We start from the raw sequence: 22,239 nt of genomic DNA, 5'->3' as shown, positions 1-22,239 counted from the left end.
GGGGTGCTTCCACATTTTAGCTATTGTGAATAATACTGCTATGATCATGGGTGTACAAATACCTCTTCAAGACTGTGCTTTCAACATTTTTGTGTATATACTCAAAAGTGGAATTGGTGGATCGTATGTTAATTCTATTTTTAATTTTTATGCCAAGTGAAATAAGCCAGTCACAAAAAGACAAATACTGTATGATTTCATTTATATGAGGTACTTAGTCAAAATCATACAGACAGAAGGTAGAATGGTGGTTGCCAGGGGCTGGGGGGAGGGGAGAATGTTATTGTTTAATGCAGATAGAGTTTCAGTTTTACAAGATGAAAAGAGTTATGGGAATGGATGGGATAACGGTAGCACATTATGAATGTGTTTAATACTACTGAACTGGACACTTAAAAATGGTTTTAAGATAGTAAATTTTGTTATGTGTATTTCACCACAATAAAAAAAAATGGTCCTCATATTACCCAAGCTTGCCAACAGAGTGCTGTATTTTAAAATATAACTAGAAACAATAGGACCAGCCTCACTTCTCCGTTAAAAACAATTCAGTTTGCTGAAGCAGAGGTGAGGTCTTGCTGGCATCTCTACTGCCATCTACTGAGTTAAATTTGTACTATATGCTAGTAAATCTTAACCAAAGAAAGGTCTTTGTACTGCATATGCTTCAGTTTCAACTCTAATCACTGGAGTCTCTCTGCCAATGTTTTTCCCACCCTCCTTATTGATCCCAGTATCAGCACAAACCTGTTTCTGCACATCATGTTCAAGAACTGATCAATAAAAGCATTCACTCAGAGGACCTGGGCAAAAATAGCGAGCCGACTTTAAATGCAGACTGTTTGCTCTTTGGATTGGTCAAGGCCTGCAATTCAAAACACATGACTATTAACCCTTAAATGCCTAAATCTTTAAGCGACTTGGCAAAAATCTTTGATAATTCAGTCCCATTAGTAGAGGCTGCCTTCAAAACATACATTCTCACATTGATTCTGTGCTTTCAAACTGTGTGAAGGTGTGTATGGTAAGGAAAATTTCAGGAGGAAATGGATGGGGGTTTGTATTTAGCCATCTTGATCTGTGTACAACCAAAGAGTTTGAGGGTGACTTGGACTTTATGTTATGCATGTCCAATTTATAAATTTATAAATTTAGAAATAGGGTGGCCCTATTTATAATATCGTATGATCTGACCTAAGAAAACAAGACAACAGAATATAACTCATGCGACTGCTCCTTGGACGGATGGATGTTCCTCCTCAGTGGCCTTAACACATCAATACACATGGAAGCTTGATGGTAGAGTTTATACTCAATGAAGGACTGAAAGCACTTGGTCTGATTATTTCTGCAGGCAGTTTGATAATACAGCATGATAATAGCAGCCCCCCTCTCCTGCCCCCCGGCCCCACCAGCCACATGGAATTTCCAGTAAAGAGCTATCTGAATAGAAACAAGAATCCACTTAGGAAAATCTTCAAAATATATCTTAGTAACCTCTTTTTAAAAAATGCAATACTGCTTCTTTACCATCCTTATGGCAATACAGTTGGAGAAAGATACTGATAGATTGATTCTTTAGCACGAGAGAAGTTGTTGTCAAAATTATTTAAGGTACATGTATCTTTTCCTCTTTCTACACACAAATTACACCTGTGCTGCTTTTCAAGTTCCTGCATAGGAAATCAAAATAGCCTCCATTCTGGACTGACAATATATAAAATAGCTCTACGTTTTAGGTTAAAGAATCCTGCCTGCTATCACCAGGGCATCAGTAAATTGGACATTCTGCAGCAGCTTTTTATGAATGAGAAAATGTGGTAGCTCTTTAGTTCCTTTATCCACTCACAAAGCTTCATTTAAGGTTATTGGAAACAAGAAATTAAATCTGGCCTCCTGAATTTAGGAAAGAGGTTTTAAATTGGTGGCCTATAGGTCAAGTTTGGTCTGTAGATGTGTTTTGTTTGGCCTACATAGTACTCTGAAAATCAGGACTTCTCACATCAAAACCTACGTTTCTAGCTTCTGATAGGGTAATTCTAAGTCCACGATCCTGCATTAAAAAAATTGGCTGGAATTTACCATTATTGTCCCTTTCAAAAAGTCCCCAGATCTCCCTCCACCTAACTGTGAAACATTTCACTTATTTATGGTTGTACCAGGCCTCTATAGATACCCGAGGGTGATCCTTTGTTTGGAGTCTAAGAAAAGAACAGGAAGGAGATATTGACACAGATTCCCAAGGTATGGAGAGTACCTATAGATAATTGACAATAAAAAATAAACAAAAGGAAATAGCTACATAAATAATAGTATTTTTATTTTGTATCTAACATTTTTTAAAATCCAAGAACACAAAAAATTATAACTACTAGCAAATTGACAACTTTATATGTTCAGTAGTGCTATAACTGGTTTAACTTTGTTAAAATGCTGTTTTTTATGAAAAGGAATGGAAGAAATTTATGAGCTTTTCATGAAATGGATAAAATTAAATAGAATAACCAATGAGACCTGTACTTTGATTTTTAACTTAACTTATGTTTTAGCAACCTAACAGAATTAAAGGCAACTAAAAAGTAACATTTTCATCTGTTATGGTTAAAAAAGTGTTTGTATATAATGGTTATTTCTTAATTAATCCAGCATTTAGAAAAAGTCCTGTAAAGAAAATTTATTCATTAGATTAAATTTCTGTTTCAGAAAATTTCTAAAGCTTTCCAAATGAATGAAAGTAATGAAAATTAAGTTTGATAAATGCTTGACTACAATAACAAAACAGAAATGTAACTAGTACAATTAAATCTTTCAGACTCTAGAACAAACATTTTCTTCTCTTCCATTGGTGTGGTGGGAAGAACACCTAATTTGAAGTCAGAGAAACTTAGTTCATCATGGCCCCTGCTATGTGATCTTCAGCAGGTTACTTTGCCTTCTGAACTCCCTTTCTTCACCTATAGAAATAGGGATAATAATACCTATTTCACAAAATTGTTGTGAAGACTTAATAAGAATACATATTAAAATAGTTAGCACAGTGTCTGGCACACAGAGAGCACTTTAAAAATATTTGTTCTCTTCATACATGGGAGGCAAAGAAGTACCCTATATAAAAATGGAAAAAACCATGGTGGATGAATAGGTGGAGCACAGAGGATTTTTAGGGAAGTAAAACCATTATGATGCTATAATGGTGGATACATGTCATTATAAATTTATCCAAACCCATAGAATGTACACCACCATGAGTGAATCCTAACGTAAACTATGGACTTTGTGTGATGATGTGTCAATGTAGGTTCATCAGTTGTAACAAATGTAGAATTCAGGTGGGGGATGCTGATAACTGGGGAGGTTGTACATATGTGGGGACAGGGGATATATGGGAAATCTTTGTACCTTCTGCTCAATATTCTGCTCTTCCTGTGAACCTAAAACTGCTCAAAAAATAAAACCTATTCATTTTTTAAAAGCCATGCGTTTAGAAAAATATGACTAATTTTGGCTACTTCTAACCCAATGCAGAATTGCTATTATAGCTATTTCATTATAGTAGTCAGAGGAGAATAATATTATAAATCAGGTATCAATGCAGTGCTGACCTTGAAAATTATAGCTACTAGTATATATCAACCTAAAAAACAAAGCAGGAGAAACGCACACATATATGCATGTACAAGACATGTACAAGAATGTTCATGAAAGCACTATGTATATTAGCCCCACATTGGAAACTTAAGGTAGAATTGTGATATACTTATACAATGGGATAATAAATAGTAATGAGAATGAATAACTACAACTACACATGACATGGAAGAATCTCACAAAAATAATACAGAGTGAAAGAACCAAACACACAAAAATACACACATTATGATTTCATTAACACAAAATTCAAAATCAGGTAAAACTCACCTATGGAATGATAAGTCAGGATAGCGACTATCTTTGGGAGGGACATAATATTGACTGGAAGGGGGCTTCTAGGATTCCAGGGGTGTTCTGTTTATTCATCTGGGAGTTGGTTACACAAAGGTGTTGACTTTGTGAAGAATTATTGTGCTCTACAGTTATAATTTGTGCATTTTCCAGAATGTATTATGTGTGGATTGATGTTTATATACCAATAAAATTTACCAAAAAAATAAAGAGTAAAGTTAGTTCACAAAATTGCACTAAATATGAAAGGTACCAGGTCCAGCCTGGTATTTATTCATTCGACTACTTATTGAAATTTACCTTGTACCTAGTACCATGTTTGATTTTGGTGATATAATGGTAACTGTTATGGGTTGAGTCAAGTCCTTCCAAAATTCATATGTTGCAGCCCTAACTCCCAGTACCTCAAAATGTGACCTTATTTGGAGATAGTGTCTTTGCAGAAGTAATCAAGTTACAATGAGGTCATTAGGGTGGGCCCTAATCCAACATGACTGGTGTACTATAAGATGAAATTTGGACACAGACACGCATAGAAGGAAGATGACATAAGAGGCATAGAGAAGATGGCCACCTATAAGCCAAGGAGAGAAGCAGAGGGCTAGAACAGATTCTTCCCTTACAGTCCTCCAAAGGAACCAATCCTGCCAACACCTTGATCTCAGACTTCTAGCCTTCAGGACTATGAGACAATAAATTTCTGATGCTTAAGCCACTTAGTTTATGGTACTTTGTTTCAGCAGCCCTAGAAAACTAATACAGTAACCCTCCCCCATTTCCCACACCCTCAAAAGGTATTATCCTTCTCCTCAGTAAAAAGTAAAAAGTGTCCTGGGGGCTGGCCCGGTGGTGCAGCGGTTAAGTTCGCATGTTCCACTTCTCGGCAGCCCAGGGTTTGCCAGTTCAGATCCTGGGTGCAGACATGGCACCACTTGGCAAAAGCCATGCTGTGGTAGGTGTCCCACATATAAAGTAGAGGAAGATGGCCATGGATGTTAGCTCAGGGCCAGTCTTCCTCCGCAAAAGGAGGAGGATTGGCAGTAGTTAGCTCAGGGCTAATCTTCCTCCAAAAAAAAAAAGTATTGTCCTGGTGCTACCTGGGCTGAATGTGCTTCATGGAGCAGGCCATCACGTGTGGCTTCCGCAGGTCCATCACCTGTCAGAGGAGTGACATCAGCATCACGGTGGAGTGAGCTCTTCCCTTGGAATCTCCCCTCTAAGATACAACCAAAAGGACATTCATACACCAACAGAGGACATATACACATCATAAAATGCATTTGGGAGACCCACGCAGCCATATGCCTGAAGGTGGTGGTGGGGCTGGATCCTCTGGAGGAAGTGGAAGCTGATCCACAGGAGCTCCGTGGAGAGAGACAGGCTGTGGTGGCGAGAAGGGTGCCCCATCCCTTCCAGTACTCCAGCCCCAGAATCGTCTGGAGCATGGTGCAGTGATCATGGTAGTGGTGGCGGGAAAAAGGCACAGACACTTCAGCCCCAGGTTCACCTGGAGCAAGAAGCAGAGAGCTTGGTGGCGGTGGCTAGAAAAGTGCATAGACCCAGAGTCGTCTGGGGCTTGGTGCAGAGTGTGGCAGCCATGGAGGGGAAAGGGCACAGCCGAGAGAGGCACCCTGCCCCTGCCTGGTACTCCAGCCTCAGAATTGTCTGGAGCATGGTGCGGAGAGAGTGGCACCCGTGGGGGGAAAGGGTGCAGCTGAGAGAGGCACCCTGCCCCAACCTGGTAATCCAACCCCAGAATCATCCAGAGCTTGGTGCGGAGAGTGTGGCAGTGGTGGTGGAGAAAGGGAAAGTGCATGGTGCTGCAATTGCCGAGAGCTCTGTTCAGAGAGATAAGCAGGTGCTGGGGGAAGCACCAGGGAAGGAGAATACCCCTCCCCATACCCGGTGCTCCAGATCTACCATTGATCAGTCGCTCAGAGAGAAAAGCAGTCAGTGGCTAGAGCCTCTGCTCCTGCCAGGCCCAAAATACACAGCACCTGATCCCCATCCTGTGGTGGAATGTGGCAGCTGCAACCTGATAAAAACAACCTGAGGAAGCAAAACTCTACCCCATCAAGCAGTGTGAGTATGTATATTAAAGCTCCAGACCAGAAGGAAAGTGACAAACACCCAGAAACAAAACCTGAAGGAACAGAAATCCATAACCTAAACAACAAAGAATTCAAAACAGCTATCATAAAAAACTCAATGAGTTATAAGAAAACACAGAAAGACAAATTAACAAATTCAGGAGCTTCTTCACAAAGGAGATAGAAACCATAAAGAAGAACCAATCAGAATTGTTAGAGATGAAAACCACAATGGATGAAATAAAGGAAAATCTGGATTCCCCAAACAACAGAGCTGACAATATGGAGGAGAGAATCAGCCAGTTAGAGGATAATACTATAGAAATGCATCAGAGGGAGGAGAAGAGAGAACTAAGACTAAAAAGAAATGAAGAAACTCTCAGAGAAATATCTGACTCAATCAGGAAATGCAACATAAGGATTATAGATATTCAAGGGGGGGGGAGAAGGAGAATGGAGCAGAAAGCTTGCTCAAAGAAGTAATAGCTGAGAACCTCCCAAATCTGGGGAGGGAGCTGGAAATCCATGTGAAAGAAGCCTCCAGATCTCCTAACTTTGTCACTGTAAAAAGACCCACTCCAAGGCATATAGTAGTGAAGCTGGCAAAAGTCAGGGACAAAGAAAATATACTAATGGCAGCAAGGCAGAAGAAAATAACCTACAAAGGAACCCCTATCAGGCTTTCAGCAGATTTCTCAGCAGAAACCTTACAGGCTAGGAGAGAGTGGAATGATATATTCAAAATCCTGAAAGCCAAAAATTTTCAGCCAAGAATACTCTATCCAGCAAAAATCTCCTTCAGATATGACAGAGAATTAAAAACTTTCCCAGATAAACAAAAGCTAAGGGAGTTCATTGCCACAAGACCCCCCCCCCCGAGAAGAAATCCTAAAGAAGGCCCTCATACCTGAAAAAAATAGGAAAGGCAATACAAAGCCCTGAGCAAGGGGATGAGTAGGTAGGCAATAATCAGAAAATGGCAGCTCTCTATCAGATCAGGTTAGTAAATGCTTAACCCTAACATCAAGGATAAAGAAAAGGAAAACACCAAAACAAAAATGATCTCATCTTTTTAACCACAAACTCACAATACAAGTTGGAAAAAGATATGACAAAAATAACTTAGAAGGGGAGGAGGAAAGGGATGGAATCAGTATAGTCTAAGGAAATAAGAGGCTATCAGAAAATGGACTATCTTAATTACGATATTTTTTATACAAACCTAAGGGTAACCACTAAACAAATAATTATAACAGAGACATTTATGATAAACAAGAAGGAAAAGAAGAAAACCAACAGAGAAAACTACCTAATCAAATTGGTAGTCCAAAATACATGGGATGAGAAACAAAGGAAATGCAGAAGAACCAGGAACCATGCACTAAGATGGCAGTATTAAGCCCTCATATATCAATAATCACTCTAAATGTAAATGGACTGAACTCTCCAATCAAAAGACAGAGTGGCAGAATGGATTAAAGAATAAGATGCAACAATATGCTGCCTCCAGGAAACACATCTCAACTCTAGAGACTAACATAGGCTCAGAGCAAAGGGATGGAAGACAATATTCCAAGCTAATGGCAAACAAAAGAAAGCAGGTGTTGCCATACTTATATCAGACAAAGTAGATCTCAAGATAAAACTGGTAAAGAGAGACATAGAGGGGCAGTATATAATGATAAAAGGGACTCTCCAACAAAAAGACATAACACTTATAAACATGTATGCACCCAACACAGGAGCACTGATGTACGTAAAGCAACTATTAACAAACCTAAAAGGAGATCTCAATGACAACACTGCAACAGTAGGGGACCTCAACACCCCACTTACATCAATGGATAGATCATCCAGGCAAAAAGTCAACAAGGAGATAGTGGACTTAAATGAAAAACTAGACCAGATGAACTTAATAGACATATATAGAACTCTCCATCCAAAACCAGCAGAATATACATTCTTCTCAAGCACACAAGGAACATTCTCAAGGATAGATCATCTATTGGAAAACAAGGCAAACCTCAATAAATTCAAGAAGATTGAAATCATATCTACTATCTTTTCTGACCATAATGCTGTGAAACTAGTAATCAACCACAAGAAAAAAGCTGGAAAAGGAACAAAAATGTGGAGACTAAACAGCATGCTACTGAACAACCAATGGGTTACTGAAGAAATAAAGAGAGAAATAACAAAATATTTGGAGACAAATGAGAATGAGAACACATCATACCACCTCTTATTATTATTAGGGATGCAGCAAAATCAGTCCTAAGAGGAAAATTTATAGCAATATAGGCCCACATTAACAAACAAGAAAAAGCCCAAATAAACAATCTTAAACTACACCTAACAGAATTAGAAAAAGAAGAACAAACAAAGCCCAAACTCAACAGAAGGAGGGAAATAGTAAAAATTAGAGTAGAAATAAATGAAATTGAAACAAAAAAGACTGTAAAAAGGATCAGTGAAACAAGGAGCTGGTTCTTTGAGAGAATAAACAAAATTGACAAACCCATAGCCAGACTCACTAAGAAAAAAAGAGATAAGGCTGAAATAAATAAAATAAAAAATGAAAAAGGAGAAATTACAATGGACAACACAGAAATACAAAAAAGATTATAAGAGAATATTATGAAAAACTATGCACCAACAAACCGGACAATCTAGAAGAAATGGATAAATTCTTAGACTCTCACAATCTCCCAAAACTGAATCAAGAAGAAATAGAGAATCTGAATACACCAAGCACAAGTAAAGAGATTAAAATGGTAATCAAAAACCTCCCCCAAAATAAAAGTCCAGGACCAGATGACTTCTCAGGAGAATTCTACCAAACAGTCAAAGACAATATATTACCTATTCTTCTCAAACTACTCCCCAAAATTGAGGAAGATGGAAATATTCCTAACACATTCTATGATGCCAACATCACCCTGATCCCAAAGCCAGACAAGGACAACACAAAGAAGGAAAATTAAAGGCCAATATTGCTGATGAACATAGATGCAAAAATTCTAAACAAAATATTGGCAAACCAAATATAGCAGTACATTAAAAAGATCATACACCATGATAAAATGGGATTCATACCAGGGACACAGGGATGGTTTAACATCCGCAAATAAGTCAATTTCACACACCATATTAACAAAAGGAGGGAAAAAAACCACATGATCATCTCCATAGATGCAGAGAAAGCATTTGACAAGATCCTACATCCGTTCATGATAAAAACTCTCAATAAAATGGGTATGGAAGGAAAGTACCTCAACATAATAAAAGCCATATATGACAAACCCACAGGCAACATCATACTCAATGGGGAAAAACAGAAAGCCATCCTGCTGAGATCAGGAACAAGACAAGTGTGCCCACTATCACCTCTTTTATTCAATATAGTACTAGAGGTTTTGGCCAGAGCAATTAGGCAAGAGAAAGTAATAAAAGGAATCCAAATAGGGAGTGAAGGAGTGAAACTCTCACTCTTTGCAGATGACATGATTTTGTATATAGAAAACCCTAAAGAATCCATCGGAAAACTATTAGAAATAACAACCGCAGCAAATTTGCAGGATACAAAATCAACGTACAAAACTCAGTGGCATTTCTACACTCTAAGAACAAACTAACAGAACAAGAACTCAAGAATACAACCCCATTTACAATCGCGACAAAAAGAATAAAATATCTAGGAATAAATTTAAGCAAGGAGGTGAAAGACCTATATAAGGAAAACTATAGGACATTAGTTTAAGAAATCGATAATGACAAAAAGAAATGGAAATATATTCCATTACATGGATTGGAAAAATAAACATAGTTAAAATGGCCATACTACCTAAAGCAATCTACAGATTCTATGCAATCCCAACCAGAATCCCAGTGACATTCTTCACAGAAATAGAACAAAGAATCTTAAAATTCTTATGGGGCAACAAAAGACCCTGAATAGCCAAAGCAATCCTGTGAAACAAGAACAAGCCTGGTGGTGTCACAATCCCTGACTTCAAAACATATTACAAAGCTATGGTAATCAAAACAGCATGGTACTGGTACAAAAACAGGCACACAGATCAGTGGAACAGAATTGAAAGCCCAAAAACAAAACCACACATATACGGACAACTAATCTTTGACAAGGGAGCCAAGAACATGCAATGGAGAAAGGAAAGCCTCTTCAATAAATGGTGCTGGGAAAACTGGACAGCCACATGCAAAAGAAGGAAAGTAGATCATTATCTTTCTCCGTACACTAAAATAGACTCAAAATGGATCAAAGACTTGAAGGTAAGACCAGAAACCATAAAACTTCTGGAAGAAAATATAGGCAGTACACTCTTTGACATCAGCCTTAAAAGGATCTTTACAAATACGATGTCTACTCAGACAAGGGATACAAAAGAAAAAATAAACAAGTGGGATTTCATCAGACTAAAGAGCTTCTGGAAAGCAAAGAAAACCAGGATCAAAATGAAAAAAAAAACCACCAACTGGGAGAAAATATTTACAAATCATATATCCAATAAGGGGTTAATCTCCATAATATATAAAGAGCTCACACAACTGAACTTCAAAAAAATAACCTAATGAAAAAGTGGGCAGAAGATATGAACAGATATTTTTCCAAATAAGATATACAGATGGCCAATAGGTACATGAAAAGATGCTCGAGATCACTAATCATCAGGAAGATGCAAATCAAAACTACACTTAGATATCATCTTATGCCCGTTAGAATGGCTATAATCACCATGACAAAAATAGTAAACGTTGGAGAGGTTGTGGAGGGAAGGGAACCCTCATCCACTGCTGGTGGGAATGCAACCTGGTGCAGCCACTTTGGAAAACAGTATGGAGATTTCTCAAAAAACTTAAAATAGAATTACCATATCACCCAGCTATCCTGCTACTGGGTATTTATGCAAATCAACAATACAAAGAGACTTATGCACCCCTATGTTCATTGCAGCATTATTCACAATAGCCAAGACATGGAAGCAACCCAAGTGCCCAACAACTGATGACTGGATAAGGAAGATGTGGTATATATATACAATGGAATACTACTCACCATAAAAAAAAGACATAATCGTCCCATTCACAACTACATGGATGGTCCTTGAGGGCATGATGTTAAGCGAAATAAGACAGACAGAGAAAGACAAATACTATATGATTTCACTCAAATGTGGACTATAAACAAACACAGAAAAAGAGAACAATTTAGTGGTTACCAGGGGGAAAGGAGGCAGGGTGGGCACAAGGGGTGCAGGGGCACATTTATATAGTGTTTGACAAATATTAATGTACAACTGAAATTTCAGAATGTTATAAACTATTTAGACTGCAATAAAAAAATTTTTTAAACAAAACATTAATTAAAAAATCTTCATTTTAGAAATAAAAGAATAACACTAGGGAAAAAGTATATATATATATATTGTTCCTGACTACAACCATGATAATGGCAATAAAGGACAGCCTATAAGAGGGAAAACTGGCAGAATTAAGGAAGTCATGAAAGGCCTCCCTGAGAAAGTTTTAACTAAGCTAAGAACTGAAGTAAAAGAAATTATTAACTAGATAAGAAGGAAGAGATGAGCCTTCCAGGTAGAAGAAATAGCATATTTTAAAGCCCTTTACAAGAGGAACAGAAAGAAGGCAAGTGTCTGGCTTGAAGAAAGTGAGGAGTTTGGTAGGAGATGAGGCTGGCGAGGCAGCTGGAATCCTGATAATGCAGAGGTTTTTAGGCCATGTTAAGGATTTTGGACTTTATCCAAAAAAGCAATGAGATCAGGCAACCAAACATTTAGTGCATCTCAATATGATGGAATGTGAAGTACTCATCATCACCTATGGAGTGTCCTTGCCAAAATAGTTGAATCTAAATCTAGTTAAGTCGTTAGAGCTAACTTCCATTTATAGGAAATATGGGAAATGGAAGAACAAGTTAAAAAACACCATAAGGAAGCAATGAGACAAATCTAGAATGTGGAACATTCTCACTAACCACCAAGCCAGTCCAACCAGTCAATGGCAAGAGAAAAAAAAGGAGACGGGAGGAGGCATACTCTAGATGCAGAGATAAAATAACCAAATAGAATGCATGAACCTTGTTTAGATCCTAACTGGAACAACTCAACTGTAAAAGGCATTTTTAAGCAATTGGTAAAGTTTGAATATGGACTGGATATTAGATATAAGGAATTATTGTTACTTATTTTAAAAAATAAGCTGTCTTCCCACTAAAGCTGTAATTTTTATAGCAGAGACCATACATAAAATAGGTATTCAGCATGTGTCGTTGATGCTGATGTTGAATCTTGGTATTTAAAATTTAGGTATAAGGTCAAAAAGTGCTGGAAAATTATTTGTACCTTTCTGGAATTACTGAATTTTTGAGTTGTAAATGACAAGAGGAATTATCTAGTCAAAATAAATTCATGAGGAAAAGGACACAAAGCTAGATGACAGTAGAGCTGGTCTAGAACGCAGGCTCGCAAGTCATGAGGCTCAAGTTACAGCTCTTTCGGTGCAGCTCACAGGGAGCTTCTTACCACTTCCAAGCCCTAGGTAGCTCACAACTCAACTCTTTCTTCTGCCTCCACTTGACTTTATATTCTTGCTCTTCCTCCCAACTCCACCTCCAGGCATTTTAATTTATATTCACTTGACAAGGTTTACTTTCCTTGGGAAAACTGTCAGAAGTAATGCTAACAAAGAAGGAATAATGAGGGAGGAAAAACATTTTAAAACGAAAGTAAAATTAACAGTAACAACAACAGCTGCAGTTCCAAGCTTTTTCCAGAGTTATGTTTCTACTCCCTCCTCCTGGCTTTCAAGGACACATTTTTTTCTAAGTTCTGTCAATGGACACATAATAGCTTTCTGTCAATCATACAAGTGTCAGAGAAAAAAGGTTTTAAGCCATTGGTACACAAAGAATCAATGCTGCTGAAATATTCTCTTTCTCTTCCTTTTTTCTATGCTTCAGCTTTTCTTTTCAAAAATCACAAGCCAAAAGTCAAAATATTATTCTTTATTATAAGCCTTTTGGCAATATATTGCTTTTTAAATTGTGCACATATATTACTTTAAAAAATATTACGTTTTGTAGCCACCCCTGACACAGGAAGGGTTGATAATCACTAGAAAAGGCTTGCCAACAAACTGTGACCCAGAGGTGAGAAGGCTGCTTAGCCAATGACCGGCAAGACCTCCAGAGGGAAGCAACCTAAGACAGGCATCGGTCGCCCGGGGGCACAGATGGAGACACAGATATCGGGAGCAGGAGGGGTTGCTGCCTAGGAGGACTTGCATGCTCTGAGATAAAATATACGAGCACACCAATAACATGATAATATCAAAACAGAGGCCAAGAGAGGGCTCCTTGAGAAATCACTAAGAATTCTTGGCATTTGCTAATTACTTCATCCAGAACACCTGTGTATGTTTAACAGCTGTAAGCTATGTATATATTGAAATGCTAGTTATAATAAACTCAGAGTGGCCATCAGCCCTCTCCGAATCTATCCTGATGTGTACATTGGATTGCGACACTGACACGTTTCAGAAAACCGAATTATAATTATCTAGTACTGTGTTTAACAATATACGGAAAAATTGAGAACTCAGTCAGTACTTTTTTGGATTTATAAGTAAGCCTAGCAATCTAATATTAGCATAGACAAATACCTTAATATAGGCAGTAAAGTATGTCAATATATCAAATACTCCAAAGAAGGATAATTATATAAATACAAATGGATAGATATGTGGGATTTAGTAAGTATAAACCAAGTAGAGGAACATGTGTTTCTGGAACCTATTACATAGTGTTACCGAACCTGAAGTGAGTTCGCTCACAGCAAGCCAATCTCTGACACCGGGTGTGGTGGAAGAAAGCAGGAATTTTATTTTTGCACAGCACTGAGCAAGGAGAGAGGGCAGCTAATGCTGAAATCCCAAACTCCCCGAAAAGCTAAAAAGAAGGGTTTTTATTTGGAGTTTTAGGTAGGGGAGGGGGAGTATATGGCCTTACTGGTCGGAGCTTTCCCACCAGCCTGTCTTTGGCCTTGAGACACTTGCAGAGAGGAGGGAGCTCATGACCCTGCTGGTCAGCAGCTTTCCCACCAGCCCGTATCTCTTTGCGGGAGGAGATGGTCCAGGTGCTTGTCCTTGACGGTGTCTGTCTCTGTGGAGGATAGTGGATTCTGGAGGCAGGAAGCCAGAGAGTAAGCAGGGAATGAGCATTTTGGTTTTAACCCCATATATGCTGGGTTTAATGTTGGGAAACTGATATCAGGGTCGGTATCAATAGAAATACCAGTTATCTTCTACTAAGTTCCTCCATTATGTTATATACTTATACTATATATACATATCACTAACTCTCACAACAAACCTTTAGGGGAGGTATTTCTGCCCATATTTTACAGAGAGTAAGAGGTAGGACCAGAATTTGAATACGAGGCTGTCTGATTCCAAGTTTATATTCTTTCCACTACAAAATAAAAAATATACATTCAATTTAAAATTAGGAGGGAAAAACTTATGCTCTTTACTTTTATTCTATCTAATAGCAGCTCATTTTTACCATGTTCCATGATCAAGGCTGACATTCGTCTGGTAGGTTTTGTTGTGGCATAAGGGCTGAAAGCTGTTCTGATTAGTTGAGTATCTGTTCTGTTTGCTTGGTGCCTGTGCCATACTGCTCATTAAATATTTTGAGTATCATACCTGTCCATGACACAGAACTCTGAGTTTTCAATCAAATACTTATTCAGACACTTGAAATCATCCAAAAGCACTTCTTATGACATATTTTCCATGTCTACAGGTATCCCAGCTCTTCTTCTATGCAAAATTTGGATGATCCTCTCTCTAGGTAAGAACATGCTAAGATTCCCAACTTTTAAAGCAGAAGCCTAACATTTGCCATTTTTATACAGGAAAGAATGGGACACATCTTTAACCCAGTAGTACAAAATTATATGCTCTAGGTTTTCACCAGTGAGTCCAACCTTCAAATGACATCTTGCCTTGTTAAAAATCAGGTTTGTAGCATTTGATATTTGGGAAATCAGTTTAACAGACAGAATACTATGCACACCTTCCTCAGTTCTTGCTATCAAATGAGATCACCAGAAAGGAAAATATCTAGACATTAGCTTATGTCCTTAGATAGAAATGCCTAAACTCAGTTTTATACAAAGTTATATTCTTGGATTTATCAAGATTCAATATAAGAAATGATCACATGGAAAAAAAGGAACCAATGGTATAAATGTTTCAAGGACAAATCTCAATGTCATCATAACAAAAGAAGCATGATTTATTTCTGAGATCTTCATACTCTAGATTTATTCATAAGTTGGTTATCCCAAAGTCAATTTGCCCAACCAACATACATAAAATGTTGTACAAGCTCCTTCAACTGGTAAAGGTACAGAACTACCAAAAAACATGTTCCATTAAGTTGACTGTATCATCCTCTTCAGAAATTTCTGTAACTCCAGCCTGAGATCGAAGAATGGACATGATGTTATTAGATAATTTGTCAAAGCCATTCTGTAAACATACATTTGCCATTTCTTGCCACCTTTCTAGGGAGCAAAATGGATCATTTATCATAAGGTATTCGATGGCATCTGAGGGAAAAAATACAATATTATATTATGGCACTTATTTGATAATCCACACTTCAGACTTAGCAATTCTTTAAAAATAGAAAAGGATATCTTTTCAACTCAGTTACTATTAATCTGATTCTCATACCTGATTCCTATAAGTTTAATGTGGAGTGCTTAGTCCAGTTCATGGTAAGTACTCAAGTGTTTGTTCTTTCTCCTCCTCCTTTTTCATTAACCTTTTTATGCCTCAATTCACCTGCTACCATTTCTCACATTCCCCACCCCTCCATTCATCTCCTTCTTGGTAAGGTTAGCAGATGTTGCAGGCTACAGGGAGGGAGCTCAGAAAGTGAAGAATGTGGGCTCAGGCTCATTCAGAGAGTCTATAAGGTACCACTAGAAACTATCAAATAACTGAGGGCTTATAGGTCTAGTTTTAGGTTTTAGGTCTTAGTAGGCTTATAGGTCATGATCCTTCAAACACTTTTATAAATGTCCTAGTAGTGCTAACCCAAAGGCTTAAAGACTCTTTGGCAAACCCTCCATCCTATCTCTAGAGACCTTTTAATGGTGGGACTTCCATAACAAATATTTTTCTAAAAGAAATAAAAGAAAGGTTTTGTTTATTAAAGAAAACTAATGGTATTATTTACTTCTGAAAATCAATTATAGTGACTCTCTTTGGTATATATCTATTTATAGAACTCATTTCTTACCCATTACCTGCAATATTTACAATACTTAATGGAAGATGGTTTCTTTTTAGAATACTGTCATCACTATTATTTTATTTCTACCATGATTATTATTTTTCTATCAAATAAAATATTTTAGTTGATATCTGTAGTGATAATTTCAAAATAACATTCCCAAATATGTTTTCATTTAAGTTATTATTCATTCTTTGACCCCATATAATAATTTAAAATCAAGTTGTCTGCTCAAGTTTCTATATTAAATTGGAGAAAAGAAAGGAAAAAGTGAGATCTAATTACTCTTCATCCTACTGCCAAGTTAAGTTCAGAGTAAATATCACATGTAAATGATATTTACATATGTATTTGGTTTAGGAATAAAAATTCCAGTTTATGTCTAAATACCATTTAAAATATATATTAAAAATTACTAAATATACAAATATGTTAAAAACAAAGTTTTTTGAATAGTGTTAGCTATTAAAATTATGACATTCCCCTCAAGTTTCATAAAGATTCTCTCTTCATTCTAATTCCCCCAAGAAATATATATTATCACCAACAGATTACTATTGACATGGTGATCTTTACATTTATAATTTCCTAAAGTTAACTCTCGCCAAGAAGGAACTCTTAGGTAGACCAAGTTAGCTCAAACATAGTAATCTTGAACCTTTCCCTAAATAACCCACTACTATTTCTTCTACAACATTTTACTCTGCTTACCTCTTCCACCTTTATTTACTTCTTGAAGTAGCTTAATGCCAACTTTTTTCATATCTGTAGAGAACAGATGAAGTATAGCAAGACCAAAGGATAAAGATGGTGGCTTCCCATTCCATTCTTTAGTGAGACACTGAATTAATTCAGTGTGGGGACATAACTTTATTAGCTTCATCAAGTCATCTGAAAGCAAAAATGTAAAACTATGTCTCAACATCCTAATATGATACATCAACTAGAAACTGGGACCAGCTAATGTCTATACCTGCCAATCAACACTTCTTTTTCCAATCCTTCCAAAGCCTTCAATGAACTCAATAGTACTATCCTCAATCAAAAAAAAAAAATCATGCTCAGCACAGCAAAAACAAAGGAAAATTGTTTATAACAAAGAGTACTAGAAAAAAATTTATCAAAGAAACTGTCATGTCAAAGAAAAGAAATGTGGTTAAACAAAAAGGATTAGACTGGCAATCAGGAAACCTATTTCTAATCATAGCTTCGTCAGTCACTTACTCTTTTGGATCTCAGTTTTTGCATCTTGAAAGTGCTAGAATTAGTATCTCCAATTTCTAAGGTTCCATCTAATACTGTGCTATGTTTGTCTATATCTTGTTGCTCATATTTGGGCCAACTGCTAGTGAATATGTCTTTCTTTCTTTGCCTTGCACAGAAAAAGGGGCTCAGTAATTTTTTTCCTAAAAAATCAAGTATTTAGAAACACAAAAAATGAAGATTTTAGGAAGCCATTAGCTAGTCTAAGTAGCTAGAGGTTGAGCCATATGAAGTTGCCTACATTTGACTATTTTTTACTCCAAAAAAGCAATTTCATATGGTTTAATCTACTAGTTAACCATTGAAGTAATCGAAAGCTATAATCACGATTTATATTACTAAATTTGTAAACTTTGTGTTAACTTCCTAAATTTTTTAAAGTAAAAATATTCCTCTTGGGCCACAACAGAGTTCATTTTCAGAATAATTTCTGAGTGGTAGTTCTTTCAAAAACTATCATAAACATAATTTATACTCTGAAAGGCAGTACAAGTTAATCTAGTGTTTATTAAATACATATTTACTGTACTGGGAACTCACGTACATTAAATCACTGCATTTAACATTCAGTATAAGTGAGATATTATTTTCATGTTACAAGTGAAGAAACAGGCTTAGGGAAGTTAATTTTCACAGAATTATACAAATGGTATAAAGTAGAACAGTTCATCTGACCCCCTGAGTTCATGACCTTACAATCTATAGAGCTGTTTCTCCAAAATAATAAATATGTATGTGTGCATCGTATGTGTGTATGTATATATATACACATGCATGCACATACATACACACAGAGAGAGAAACGGTAAAAGGGGAAACAAGGAAAAGCAAAATATAATTCTATATCACTGAAGTCAAACAATTAAAACAACTTTTTCCTAGAGAAGAGGTAGCAGTTTATAATTTGGGTCACTCAAACTGGCCTCCACTAAGGTGAAGCTATTTATATAGCACCTCCCAGCCCCCAACATTTCATAACTCACCCCTCTCTCTCTATTTCATTCAATCAGGTACTCAAATCCCCTATGGCATGAATTGACTAACTAACCAATATTTACTCAATTATGTGCAAGATATGGTCTCTGACTAATTAGAAAGGACACAAATTCAAATCCTATGACCTCCACCCTCTGCTTACAATCCATTTCTTTATTCCTTGCTCTGACATGTTATTAATCATTATTTATCTCATGTATGTTCTGTTTTAACAAGATTATAAGAGTCTATACACCAATTATGGTATCTGTTTAACTCACAAATATCTAAAACAGTGGTTCTCAAAGTACGGTCTAGGGTTTATAAAGTCAAAACTATTTTCATAAAATTACTAAGTGGTTATTTGCCTTTTTCATTCTCGTTCTCTCACAAATATACAGTGGTATTTTCCAGAGGCTACATGACATGAGATATTACAACACACTGAATATAGGGGCAGACATGGGAAGCCGGCTATCTTCTCAGCATTAAAATGTCTATTAAAGCAGACATTATGGAGATTTGCAAAAATATAAAACAATGCCACTCTTTTCAAGAAATTGTATGGTTTGGGAAAAGTTATTTTTCATAAAAAATATTTTATTTATCATGACATGTGATGTGTTTAATGTTATTTTGAATGAATAAATAAATATTTTTAAGTTTTCTGTTTTAACATCTAATAGGATAAATATCAATAGATATAACCCACATAGATAAACGCTCTTTGGGATCTTCAGTGCTTTTTAAAAGTGTAAAGGAGACTGAGACCAGAAAGTGTGAGAGCCTCAGATCTAGAATAATCCAGTTTCCAGATAAGTACATTCAATTGTTGGGGAAGGTGAACAAAGAAATCATTTTGGGCTTTATTCTAGAAATTATTAGGGGGGAAGAAAACAAAAAGAGTCATTAATTCTAAAGCAGATGCTCTATTAGTCAGATTTACACTTTTGGAACAAAAGACTTTTTTAGGACTTTTCTGTTTTGTGTTAATTCGTTTCTGGGTTTTTTAAATTTGTAAATATAAAGCTGATAGTTTAAATCTGAGCGAGAACATTCTTTTCTGGAGCCAGAAAGCATTAACTGAATCTGTCCACTGAGGCCAAAGATGACACCTTGGAAAGCTATGGCTGTTTCTCCTTAAAAAGTAAACTAAGCAAAGGAACTTTTCAAACATTGTTTCTATCTTCTAAGCTTAATTTTTATCAGGTTATTATTTTCATCTTATGATGTTGTGTTAAATAAATTCTGAGGGTAAACATCAAGGTTCTAACTATATAGGAGTGTTATTACTTCTTAAATTAATACAATATATATTTATTTTAGAGTGTAATGCACCCCTAGAGGAAAAGAATAATACGTTAATGAGTCAATCATATTTCAACGTACTTATGGGAGGGCAAATTTTGCAAACAAAAAACAAACTTCACATTTCATTTAATAAAAATTACGAGAGTAATTAAAAACTATATTCCATGTCTAAACCCTGACTAACTAAAATAATTTTTACCTATGGAAAAATAATACTTAACACAGAAACTAAATCTGTATGCTTATATAATAATAATAATAAAATACATAATTCATTCAACAAATATTAATCGAATAGTACCTACTATGCCAGATTGTATTCTGTTACTGTGTGTGTATAGGCAAATTACTCACCTCTCTGTGCCTTAGCCTCTCTGTGGAAACATAATTTTTCATCTATAGAACAGGGATAATAAGAAAACCTACTTTATAGAGTTAATATAGGGATTAAGTGAGATAATGCATGTAAAAAGCCAAACTATTAGGTATTATTACACTAATAGTACCAGGCATGCTTACATAATAAATGAAGAAATTAGTAACTTTAAAAAATAGATTCTGAGTAAAAATCAACCTATTGTTTGAAAATGATTAGATTCAACAGCCATAAAAGATCCTTTTTCCTGGAAAAATGTAATCTAAAAGTGCTGTGTTTTGTTGCATTTTGAAACTTCTTAGAACCGAGGTACACGTCCTGTAAATGAGGACTGACATAGGCCTGGATATGGGAGGCCGTCAGGTCTGCCTGTGCATTGAGGTTACTGCTGAACCAGGTTCACAGTCAGAGCTCAAGTCATTCAGCTGGGGTCACCCTAAAGGCCACAATTCTCTCAGATCAGAGCCCAGTGGCAACCTAGGCATTTCAAAATTTTGAAATCAACATTATTTCACAAATTCTCCCTTTCTAATGCTTATATCATAGTTTAGAAGATCATATATAAAAAATAAGTTCAGTTACTTTTTAAAAATCCTTTAAGTAGCATGGTCTACTACATTCGCAAAATTTATCTATAAAACTGTATATTTCAGGACTATCCAGTTATAAATGTTTATGTATTGAGGAAATATGTAATACATTTGAAAGTCTAGCATGAAAGTCAATCAGCTCCAGTTTAACTGTTTTCACTGAAAATTACAAAAGAAATCTACTTATCAGTATATGTAAAACGGACTTAATAATGTAAATCCAAAATATTGCCTACTATCATGGATGCTCTCACAATTAAAGTCCAGAAATGGAATGTATACACATAAGTAGACGTTTTTACTCACCAGAAGTAAAGTCCTTGAATTGTTGTATGTATTCCATGGCCCCATGAATCTGACCCTGTTTACACAGGCAAAGAAGAGCTTTCTTGTGCAGGCCACACTCACTGTAGATGATCTGAGCTAAAGCCAGGCACTTGGCCTTGTTATAAGTATCCTGTTCCCCATAATCACAAAGCACATCCCCAGCCTCCTCAGAAAACGTCAGCCTAGAGCAAGCAGATCAATAAGGCATACGTTAGAGAATTCTTGCTGGGGATGAGAATGAAGTGTTTGAAAATTCAGCACAGGAGAACTGGATTTTCTATGGTCTGTAAAAATTCCAAGTTAATAGGCAATTGATGTAGGAGAAATTAAACATATCTAAGATTTAACAATAAGAACAAAAACAATCAGCACACACTCCTTAGTTTTTAAAAAATCTACAAACAAGGTTAAAACTTTCCTGAAAACACTGGTGGGATTTAAAATTACAAGGTAAACAAAAATTCTCTCATAATTAAGGGTCTCAATGTCATCAGTGGTTATCTGGATTCCAAACCCTGTAGAATGTAAGAACTTATTAAATGTTGGTTAAAGATAATGACACCAAATTATTAGCTCAAAATTAGGGACAAATCTTACAAGCATTTGTGCTGACAGGAAAACAAAGAAAGTTATTTTTAAAATTGTTATAGATTTATAAGAAACAACAGGAAAAAAATAGACATAACTATGTCTATTAGGAGACACTGAAGAAGCAGTTCTTTTGAGACGGCTTAATTGAAAGATTTCATTTGTCATCATATTTTGTGCTATCTTCATACACAATTGAAGTGGACCATCTGTACTATCACAGTATCTCTACCTAGGAAGCTATCAGCATAAGCCAAAAAATATTTGGGCATAATTAAAGATACCACTTCTAATTACTGGTTGTATGGAGATTGTGCTTTAGTTATATTTTTAATTAATAGCTACAGAATAATAGCAATCACATCATATTGGCATCTGTATACAAGAAACGAATTGCCAATAATATTAAAATGAGATCCTGACGCTCTT

At 36.2% G+C, this 22,239-nt stretch overlaps 1 protein-coding gene across 6 annotated transcripts in view; it reads right to left on the bottom strand.

Moving 5' to 3' along the window:
* Window positions 1-13,164: 13,164 nt before the first annotated feature.
* Window positions 13,165-22,239, bottom strand: part of CLHC1 (clathrin heavy chain linker domain containing 1) — a 64,663-nt gene continuing 55,588 nt past the window's right edge. For 3 of the 6 annotated variants that reach the window (XM_044772474.2, XM_070512095.1, XM_070512096.1), the window contains 3 exons: window positions 21,202-21,404; window positions 17,092-17,271; window positions 13,165-15,688 (listed from right to left, as the gene is read on the bottom strand). In XM_044772474.2, the coding sequence (XP_044628409.2) occupies window positions 15,492-15,688; window positions 17,092-17,271; window positions 21,202-21,404 (580 nt within the window). In that variant the 3' untranslated portion in view covers window positions 13,165-15,491. The remainder of the gene's footprint in view (window positions 15,689-17,091; window positions 17,272-21,201; window positions 21,405-22,239) is intronic. The other 3 variants (XM_014842999.3, XM_044772473.2, XM_044772472.2) reach the window with 1 other exon arrangement.

This window comes from Equus asinus, chromosome 6 (assembly GCF_041296235.1).
Source record: "Equus asinus isolate D_3611 breed Donkey chromosome 6, EquAss-T2T_v2, whole genome shotgun sequence".
Classification (NCBI taxonomy): Eukaryota; Metazoa; Chordata; class Mammalia; order Perissodactyla; family Equidae; genus Equus; species Equus asinus.
Note: the sequence above shows the minus strand (reverse complement) of the source record. Positions and strands in the feature narration are given on the sequence as shown.